Source organism: Centruroides sculpturatus, unplaced genomic scaffold, assembly GCF_000671375.1.
Source record: "Centruroides sculpturatus isolate CEXI.00-Female unplaced genomic scaffold, Cexi_2.0 scaffold818, whole genome shotgun sequence".
Lineage (NCBI taxonomy): Eukaryota > Metazoa > Arthropoda > Arachnida > Scorpiones > Buthidae > Centruroides > Centruroides sculpturatus.
In genome coordinates, this window is record NW_019385001.1 from 36,053 (window position 1) to 47,340 (window position 11,288).

The 11,288-nt window shown below is 29.4% G+C and overlaps 1 protein-coding gene across 1 annotated transcript in view; it reads right to left on the minus strand.

Moving 5' to 3' along the window:
- LOC111633233 (GPI-anchor transamidase-like) overlaps positions 1-11,288 on the minus strand; it is a 26,000-nt gene that overhangs the window by 3,977 nt on the left and 10,735 nt on the right. The window contains exons 2-7 of the mRNA XM_023377770.1: positions 8,934-9,094; positions 8,660-8,795; positions 5,366-5,477; positions 3,895-3,991; positions 2,160-2,277; positions 1,962-2,072 (exon numbers count right to left, since the gene is read on the minus strand). Of these exons, the coding sequence (XP_023233538.1) occupies positions 1,962-2,072; positions 2,160-2,277; positions 3,895-3,991; positions 5,366-5,477; positions 8,660-8,795; positions 8,934-9,094 (735 nt within the window). The remainder of the gene's footprint in view (positions 1-1,961; positions 2,073-2,159; positions 2,278-3,894; positions 3,992-5,365; positions 5,478-8,659; positions 8,796-8,933; positions 9,095-11,288) is intronic.

The following is an 11,288-nucleotide window of genomic DNA, read 5'->3' on the forward strand; positions in this document are numbered from 1 at the left end:
ACTTTCGTAAATATCTCTGATACTTCCTGCAAACATTAATCATGTTTTTTCCATTTTAATTTTTCTTCAAAAAATTACATTTTAAGTTTTTACTACAGAGTGCAGACAAAAATATTACACCAGACTATATCTTGCTTATAAACATATTATAGCTAAATATGCACAAGAGTCTATACTCTTATAAACTTGTATTCAACTAACATATATCAGAAGCAAGATATAGCCTGGTAAATGTTTTGTCTATACTCTGTATGCATTTATAACTGTCAAGATTATATTTATTCTTAATCAATAAATAGCATTTCAAAATATATATAATTAAGAATATAAAGATTTTATTATTATTTAACATATTTATAAAGTTGGATTGTTTTCAGGCCAAAATTAAGCTCATTTTAATTAATTCAATTATGTAATTTGTCCTAAAGATAAGTAGTTATGATGCTATGTTAATAATAAAAATGAATTTTAAATTTACTAAATTATTTCATCTTAATGTAAAATGATGACGGCCAGATGGCTGAGCAGTTTAGGTGGCAGCCTAATGCCTTGAGGATCCAAGATAAAAAATAAGAAAAATCCCAAGAATTTTTCAAGGGTGGTCTGTCCAGATATGTCAATCCCCATCTCTCACCAACCAACCACCCTATTGTAGGCCTGGCCAAATGCATAATGGGCTTGCAAAAAGCCCTCTTAGTGCCTACAGGATCTTGAGGGCACTAAGAGTGCCTTTCCTGTGTATAACTGGTACAAATATATAGCAGTGGAGTGTCATCCATGGAAGCTGTGGAAGTGCTACTTCCCTTGTTTTTCTAAAATATAAATACATATTGTGTGATTATTTTCATATTTCAACATACTTTGAATTAATTAAAATTAATATTTTATTATAACTGCATTATGTATCTTATTACAAATTTCTATACTACATGTGAAAAAAATGATAAGATTGCTATTGTATATTCGAATATCAGTGGTGGAATTGAAGCACTGTATTGTCGAATATGGGACAGTTTCCATGGCAAAATATTTGAATCGTATAAAGCAGCCAGATTATATGCATTTGCACATGCACTTTAGAGCACAAACCTCTTGTGGTTTAGCTTGTGGATGCTACACACCAAAATATTGTATAACGGTTCCAATGATTCTATCTAGGGCTGGCACAGTTTCCCTATCATCAAATGTCACTGCTTGCCACTGATATTTAGCCCCAAAAAAATGAAAAAACAAGTAAAACCTGCTTGTAAACCACACCATCATATACCCTGCACCTCAGTCTACAATGGCCATTGAAAACATGATACTTATAAGTATGAAAGAGAGAAGAGAATGCTAGATATCTATTAGCTTTCAAGATACAGGTATCAAAAAAAGTAATAATATCAATGAAATTGTAGGTTGGCATATAGAAAATGAACAGGAGAAAACTAAAGGTGCGGTATATGTATACATATCTTTGGTAACTTCAAGAAAAATTATGATTGAAAATGAATATGTCTACAGCACATAAATAATTATATAATTTTTAAACATGCTCTTGGTAAATATGAACAAAGGAAGAATTGCAGATTATAATGCAGATTAGTCACAAGAAATTATAGTAATTAAAATTAGATTAATGGTAGTCAGAAAATAGTTCATCTTTTTAACTAAATAATTGGATTGGCTATCAACCAGGTTATAATCTTATGGTTCTAAGAATTATATAAACTATTAATGGTCCCATTTCAGACAAAATGGAATAAAATTTTAAAATAAAATATAATTTATTTATTATTAGTGCTAAGATAATGCAAATAAAAAGATGAACAAATAAAGAAGTTGCAAAGAGCTGATATGAAGAGTTATTTAGAAAACAAAATTTTTCATTTTGTTAGAATGAGTATATTTTTGCAAGAAACTTTTACTTTTCTTAGCTAGGTTTTTAATGCAGTCCATAATCATGTTAAAAGACTTACGAATTGTTCTATGGTCTTTTCTCCTTCAGGCTGAACCTTTTCTAAGAAATCCAAAGCATAATATGTATACCTATCAATGACATACACTCCTATAGTCTGATCACCATGATGCTGAAAAATAATATTAATATTTGCATACTGTAATGTAATTTTAATAAAATAACACATTATCTAAAAATTATTTTAAACAAAACTTACAGATAATGAATCCTCACCAACACGACTGCTGGCTACTGCCAAGATATTAGGTGAATAGAAACGCTGGTACATTGATTCAGCTTGACAAGTATCAACCATGAAAAATATCTCATGATATCTACAACAATGTGATCAGTGAATTAACTTAACTTCAAAAAAGTATTATATTTAAAAACAGACAAGTAACTATTTGACTTAATTTAAACATTTGAATCAGATTCCAATGATTCCCTTAGGATTGATACATATCAAGAAATCAAATAGAATCAATGGAAAAATTAAATGAAAATATAAGTAATACATCAATACTAGTTTATTTAATTCTAATTATTAATGAAAATATGTGATGAGCTTTAATTTTTATATAACTATAGAAGTAATAATAAACAAATAATAACTTTTACTGTAGACNGCTAACATAACATTATTAATTAAGCTTTATTATTATTATCATTTATTGTTTGTGTTGTTGTTCTTTTTGAAACCATGTATAACAATCTTTGTATCATTAACGCTACACGACTTTGTAACCCCTTTGCAAAGGCGAAAGCCATAGCAAATAAATGTTGATTGATTGATTGATTGATTGATATATATTTGTATTTAAATTTTGATTTTTCTGTAATACAGGTAGGCCTCCTACAATGCGTTTTCGCTCCAAAGCGGTTGGAAAAATGCGGAAATTTTCTTACGACATGGTACTTTTACAACGCGATTTACGGTATTTAGAAATGAATTATCTTCACATAACAGAAAAATCGCAACGGATCATGTGATACGAGCCACAGTTCGGCATACAGAGCATACAGTCTTTGAAAACAGCTGTTTGTGGACGTTGGCATGTTATTCTCTCGAAAGTTTCAGGGGAAGACCGGTTTCTAGACAGATGTGCATCAGTTACCGTAAACACTCAAATATATCACTAAATTTTCAATCATTTATACTCTTTCAATAAATGGGGACTGCAAAAATGGTCCAAAATACAGTATAAACTTCTATTGGGTGTATATTTTTAACAACATAGCGAAAGGAAGTTATTTTTTGCGATTTTTACTGTCCACAAAACTGATTGAAAAAATTTTAGCCATAACAATGCTGAATGAAAAGAAAGGACTGTTGTTATAACGGAAATTTATAACTCTTCAAACAAAGATAGAAATTTTGAATCGAATTAAAAATCAAGAGCATATAGCTGATATCGATAGGCATTTTAATTTAAACGAGTCGATAATTCTGTCGGGAGAAAAGATCAGAAATTTGGTCGCATCCGGATCATTTGTTCTTGCGAAAAATGTTGCTCGTCCGAGAGCACCTATAATGGAAAAAATGGAACAAGCGCTAATATTATGGGTAGAAGATACGAACAAGAAACGGTTGTCTTTAAATAAAACTGCACTTAAACACAAAGCCTTAAAAATATTTGATTATTTAAAACAAATGGGACAGTTAGCTGGTGAAACCAGTGTTAAATTCGTGGCTAGCAATGGCTGGTTTGAAAAATTCAAAAAATGCCATTCAAATGCCAAGTTTTTCTCTTTTTAGAACCGAATCCCAGTTTTTGTATTAAGTTGGTGTCTCCTATAATGCAATTTCCCACAACACGGTATTTTCAAGGAACATATCTACCGCGTTGTAGGAGGCCTACCTGTATAAATTAGTCTACATTTAAACAAGTCAGATGAGAAAACAGCTGTATCAATAATCTGTACAAACAATATAACATATATAAGTTTACCTTCGTTTCTGCCACATTTGTTCAAATGCATCAGCTAATTCAACGTTTGTTATTTCTTCTGAGTCTTGAAACTTTAAAAATCCATTACCACCATGTCCTTATTGAGAAATATATTGTGCAATATCAGAATTATTGAGAAATGTCATATATAAATGAAAACTTAATAAGTAATGTTAAAAATAATATGTTAATATTAAATCAGCAAAATTATCCTCCAAAACAATAAACAATTCATTGTAAAGAGAAGATAAAATGAAATAAAGAAATTGAATGATTTATCATTAAATTTACTATTCATCATAAACACAGCTAATTAATTTAGTTCAAACAAAGAAGTTTTGTAATTAATATAAAGTTGTAAAAAAATCCTTAATTGTAGATTCCAGGACTATATTTATATTAAAATATAATAAAGACAAAGACAAAACAAAGGAACACTTGCTAATTCCTTGAGCAGAACAGAAGTATTTAAAAACATTTGAAATAGTTCTACTTAAAAGTTGCTAGCAGCACTTTAAAAAGTTCTAATGATGTGAATTATTGAGATTTTAGGAAAAAGAAAATATTCTTTGTTTTATCTTCAAGTATTTATTAGTTTTAGTCATTACACAAAACTATAAATTTTGTATAATAAGTATAACAAATCAATAATTATGGTGTATTTTTGTATGAAATACATTTTTTTCTAAACTTTAAATGAAGAAACATTCATTAACAAACTATACATTAACAGAAGGAATTTAGTTCTAAAAATATAAGATGTATTTATTTATTTATTTATTTTTTAACTTTTTCTTGTAATACAAAATTTGAAAGCTGCATGCATTTTTATGACATGATAGAAAACAATAAAATTGCAGACAACTAATTTTGAATTCATTTTCAAATATTTTAAAATTTTTACAAAAAAAGATTAGAAAATTCAATCTGATATTTCATTTAAAATATACCTATATAATTATATGATAATTTTTCAAAAGAAACATTAACTATAATTTCAATAATACAATTTTACATAATTGTGAAATGAATCTTTCACAGTTATGCTTCATTTTTACTTCTTTATAAAATTCCAACAATTCTTCATAACATTCTCCAATTAATCAAAGGATATAAACTGTGGTTTGAAATTTCCAAAATTATTAAGACATATGATTGTAATAATTCAAAATTTTAAGATAAATATATATAAATTCTAACCCTTCTGGGTAAAAAAAAAAAGGAAGTGATGTGAACAGGCTACAAGAATCCTTGTAATTGATTTTTAGATTAATAAAAAAAAATTATTGAATAGATTGTATATGCATTTCAATAAATACTCATATATACACATTCATAAAAATACCATAAATAGTTTTTAAATTAATTAAATAAAAGCAACAATAAATTATTTTTATCAGATTCATTTCCATCAAATCAATTTATTAAAAAGTTATACGAATGAATCAGATTTAAAAAATAAATATTTTACCAGTCATATATATCAAAATATTACTATGTTCATCTGAAAGTAATCTTTTAGAACGTGGTGTACTTGGTGATAAACGTCCTGTCAGTAATCTGATAAAATTTTCAACTGTTACCTATTAAAAAAATAATAATAAAATTTCATTTAAGAGATTTTAATGTATGAATTTTTTAGTTAATAGTAAAATATAATATGCATTGTGAATGTAAATGTTAACATGAAACTATGCTTACCATCTGTGTAAGTGTGCACAAGCTAAAAGAAACTAAGAGTTTCTTGTATTTTTAGCTTAATTAGTGTAATCTAGTGGTTGACAACACAAATTGCAATAGAATGAATTTAATATAAATGCATTAAATGTCCCTGTATTCATAACTTCATTATTTTGTTAATCCTTCTTCAAATAAGCTAAGTTTAACTACACAAATATGAAAAATAGTTGCAAATACCAAAATGAAAATTTGTGTAATTTGTGAATATAGAAATTTTGCTATATATAATCATGCAACATAGTCAATAATTCATTTTAAGATAATCAATAAATAAAGTAATACACAAGGTGATCAAATGAGAAGTCTACCAACAAAGAGCAGATCTTGCTCTTTTGATTCTTCTTGGCAATTCTATGAGCCAGTTGTACCTTGTTATTGCCCTATCATGCATTGTGAAAAATACTTAAACCTTGAACCTTTATTTAATACAGAAACTTCTCACCTGTATCTCTGAGTATTTTTCACAAGTGTACTTTTCATTTAGTCATCCTGTGTATATCTAATATATGCAATAATAAAATTACTGAAATAGGTAATCAACAAAAATATAATGTAAAGAGTATAATATTATGTAGAAAAATAATCATCTCATGTGACCCACATATCCACTGTACAGCACAGATTTGGCGCACTGACTTTTTCCTACTCCCAGCACTAAAGTTAAAGTTATGGGGCTAAATTTAAGTAGAGAACGTTGAAATCCCTCCTATTTATGAGAAAACCTCTTTGAAGAAATTACAAATGGGAAATTCTTCTATCCAGTTTGAGCCTTTACAAGTTATTTACAGTAACTTGCAAAGTGGTTATTTTTGATGATAGTCTATAAAGTAGACCAAACATATTAGAATTTAAAAATGGCATTGCTGAATTATTATACTAATATTTTTGTAACAGATTGCAATAGTATCACTATTTCATTGTAAATAAAGAGGTCAGTGTCAATGTTCTATTGTTTTCTTTATTAATCAAATTTCCTTTGAAACTTCCATTCAAATGAGCCATAACCCTACCAAACAAATAAATTTTTTTGACTGTGAATAGACTACAATATTGACCACTACAATGGAATATACATTTTTAAACATTCTCCCAAAATCGTTGTTACTCTCCTCCTGGGAAAGGCAAAGAGGACACTCCCTCTCATTTGGAAACATGAATTTTGGCCTTTTGCCACTTCCTGTCTTCAACAATAGTGATCAAAGCAACAGAGGTGATTCTGAAGAAAATCTGAAAAGCTTGGCTGCTACATGTTTTTAAGGACTGACAGAGACAAAGGCAGAAATGCATTCAGTTCCATAGGAATAATTAAAAAAATACTTTTTTTTTTTGAAAATGATTCCTTGAAAATGAATAAAAATGAAAAAAAAAAAGAATTTTTTTCTGATGTATTCCCTTGATCATCATTTAGATTGATTTTTTTTCCTCATGCCTGTTTTGACTCACCCTCATAATTTATAATATCTAATTGAAGTTTTGATTCTCTTATTTTCCAAAAAAAGCTAAAATTGCATAAGTTTTCTCAAAAAAGAATTAGGATTAAAAATATTGCCATTTTTAATTTTAATGTGTTGTAAAATTGAGAACCACTGATATAATTCATTAGATATTTCAAAATTATCAATATACAGTCGACCCCCCTATAACGTGGTAGATATGTTCCACTTTATAAGAATTTCACGTTGCTGGAATCCTTAAATACATGAGCCAATCACAGTTCGACACATTTGCAGTTTACAGACTACGGCTATTTGAAAGGTTTTCTTCCATAAAATGAATCGATTCTAGACTAATTTGACTCAACATTTCCAAAACATGAATACATTTTGTTGGGAATAATCCGTATAAACTATGCTATAAACAAAAAATTGTAGGATTACTTACCGAGTGTGCACCGTTCGACGACGCCATTGCTTAAGCTTGTTTTTGTCACAGAGCAGCGCACTAAACGGCGGGTGTGTTTTCTGATAAGTTATTTTTCTGCGAAAAATTCGTTGAACTTTGGAGACATCATTAATAAAAATAATTTTTATGGCCGTTGAGTAAGAAATGTTTTTTTCACAAGAAATGTATAAAATTACAATTTATATACTGTACAGATGATAGTAAACTCAACTCACCTGCCTAAACTCACCGTAGCATGTAAGTAGTTTGGCTGCTCATCCACTATTGGTCCAGATTCGACCTATCCTGTCGCAACACGAGTCGGCAATGAAGTTTTACCGCATTTTACGAGTCTCTTTTAGCATCTTTATATGAATACAGTCGCAATTTTTTCGCCGCGATATACAAATCCGCATTATATGAACCTGCGTTATGGGGGGTCGACTGTATTTAATTATTTTCAAGTTATTCTAGTGCTTCCATTCATATTTTTCATATTATATGCTCAACATAAATTATATTTTCATACTTTTATAACTGACATTTTTATAGTTTTTGATTTCAATTTATAGACAATTTTGTGGTCACTGAAAAATAATTATTAATCATAGATTACATTATATTGTGATCTATGAATAATAATTTTATTGATTGCTCTGAGCATTCAATAAAATGCATTCAACCAGGAGAAAATTATTCTCAAACTCAACTTTATTTCTTTGCTTGAAATCCAGTCAGCATGGTCAATACAATTTTCTATATAAAAATGATATAAGGTATGGTACAACAAAAAATCTTATCAAAATAGTAACATAAACTTTCACTTATATGATTTTATGCCATTGTAAAATTCTCAAAACCATAAATTAACTTATATGAGATTTCCTTCCAACCATCATCTACTTACTTTTCTCACTCAACTCACAATACTTTCTTGCATGAAATCCCCAGAAAAAAAACAAAATTAACATAAATCCATTCAAGATTATCAACCACCCTTCAGCACTCACACATTTAGCCTAACATAAATACAATCTAGCATATATGAAATTTATCATAGATTTTTTAAAGATAATCTTAATATGAATAAAATAATTTTAAAATTTTTTGAATAATTTATTTTTTTTTAATTTATTGAAATTACCTCATATCCTCTATAATCTACTTCAACATCATCTCCATAAACATTTATATGATGATGAGCATTATTATAGATAGTAGCTGGACGTGGATTTCTAGTATTGCAAGCCATATCATCTGCTAACATAAGTATAATTTGACTGGAAATAAAATATATATTAGATGAATCTATAGCATATATTGGTGCATGGAAATTAGTAAATTAATGTATAAAATAAAATTAAAATAAAAACTACTTTGCTTTATTATATAAATGCATAATATTAAACCATTCTCACCTATCAGGAATTCCCAATCTTTTGACACTTCGATATATAGACAATACATTTGCTACATGACGATAATTAAACCAGAATCTAGATGTACAGACTAACACTGCCCAATTATTGGTGTGACCACTTTTGAAGAATTCATTAACTTCTTCATTTGCATTTGATATCTTAAAAAAGAAAAATATGACAATAAATCAATTATTATGTAATATACATTTTATTTATCAAAAAGTGATTTTGACTACAGGTTTTGACTACAGTGAGTGATTGGTTAACGAACATAATCTGTTCCAAGACTTTGTTCATTATCCGAATTGTTCGTTAACCGATTGTCAATTACCGCAGGTTTTATGGGAATTTGATTAATTCGTTCTGGAGACTCCAAAAAAATAAAAAAAATATATACTTTCTTACTACGTTTATTTATATGTAATAATAAAAAGTACATATATGCACAGTCTTGCATTTTTATTAGTCATGTTTTTTTCCTTTTGTGGGGTTAAAGAATCTGTCCAATGTCAATTGCTTTTCTGTCTTCTTCAGGATTTTTCAGAAGTAATTAATAGCATTGTCGTCGTAGATATATCCAAGCCTATTAACCTCAACTTGGTTTGGATGCCATTCTAAGACCATTGTTCTGACATCTTCCCACTTCAAAAGATCTTTAGTAGCAGATGTCGACATTGGTCCTCTTTCGTCTTCCTCTTTTTCAGAAGAAAACACATCTTGCTGAGTTTCTTGGTGTTCTTCATTTTGACATTCTTGAAGTTCTTCTGTAGTCAGATCAGTTTCAGATTCCATTATGAGCTCTTCAATGTCATCTTTATTCACTTCCAATTCCAGATCTCTAGCAGTTGTCACAATTTTATCCATAATTTCAGGGACATCATCTCTCTCTCCCTGAATGCAGGAGGGACACAGTTTTTGCCAAGCAGAATTCAACTGTCATTGCATGACTTCTGACCATGCATTTTGAAGGAGCTGTATAGCTTCAAGAATACCAAATTTTTCTTTCCGAAACGTTTTTAATATCATTGTTGAGGAGAACTGGCATGCTTTAAAACGCCGACAAAACAGTGCTCGAATGTACAATTTCTTGAAACCTGCAATAACTTCTTGATCCATTGGTTGAAACAACAAAGTGGTATTCGGAGGTAGAAACTGAACTGTCAGCCAGAGAAAGTCTTCCAGCAAATTATCTTAAAGGTCTTTTGGGTGTCCTGGTGCATTGTCCAATAGCAACAGTGCTTTTAATGGCAATTCATTGGTCTGAAGGTAATCCTTGATGTTTGGAGCACAAACTTCAAACAGCCATTCTTTGAAAAGAGCCTGCATGACCCATGCCCTTTTATTTGATCTCCACACCACTGGCAGTTTTTCTTTAATTATGGAATTTTTTTGAATGCTCTAGGGTTCTCAGAGTGATAGACAAAAAGTGGGATAAGCTTCATATCACCACTAGCATTAGCTACCAAAAGTAACTTCAATTGGTCTTTCATGAGTTTATGCCCAATATTTTTCTCTTCTTTTGTATTGTAGGTATGGTTCAGTATGTACTTCCAAAATAAACCAGTTTTATCACAATTGAAAATTTGTTGTGGACAATATCCTTCTTTTTTAACGAATTCTTCAAATTTGAGACAGAACTTCTCAGCTTCTTCTTTATCTGCACTAGCAGACTCACCGTAAATTACTACATGTTCAATGCCAGTTCTCCTTCTAAACTTTGAAAATCATCCAGTAGTAGCTTTGAATTCTGTCTTCTCATGTGATGAATGTGAAGTTTGTTTCTTCAGTTCTTCAAAAATTTCTCTAGCTTTCTCTTGAATGATAGTCATACTAGTTACATCTTTTTCATTTCCTTTTCTTTTATCCAAATTAAAAGCAATCTCTCCATTTTTTCGTGGATGGAACATCTTTGATTCTCAGATGTGATTTTCGTTACTTCTTTAGCTCTGAGTCTTCTTGATTATATCTTTCTTAGCTAAGATTGTGCCTACTGTAGACCTGTTCAAGCCATACTGCCTAGTAACATCAGACATCTGCCCACTCTATTTTGGCTATTATCTCTTGCTTAGTTTCTATGGTGAGCACAGTTCTTGACACTCCACTCTTTTTATGCTCCATAATATTATCAATTTCTGTTTGAAATAAAAAGTTCAGAAAAGCACTCACAAAATTTCAGAGAACAGAAATCAATTAGCGCATGAAAGAATTATGTAAATGTGAGGCCCAAATGTAAGAGGGTGGATCAAATATAAATGGGATTTATTTTATGTTTTAAAATTATTTATTAAAAAATAAAAAAACATTATGATTTATTTTTCTACATAGCTTCCTGCTATAGAAATACATTTTTCC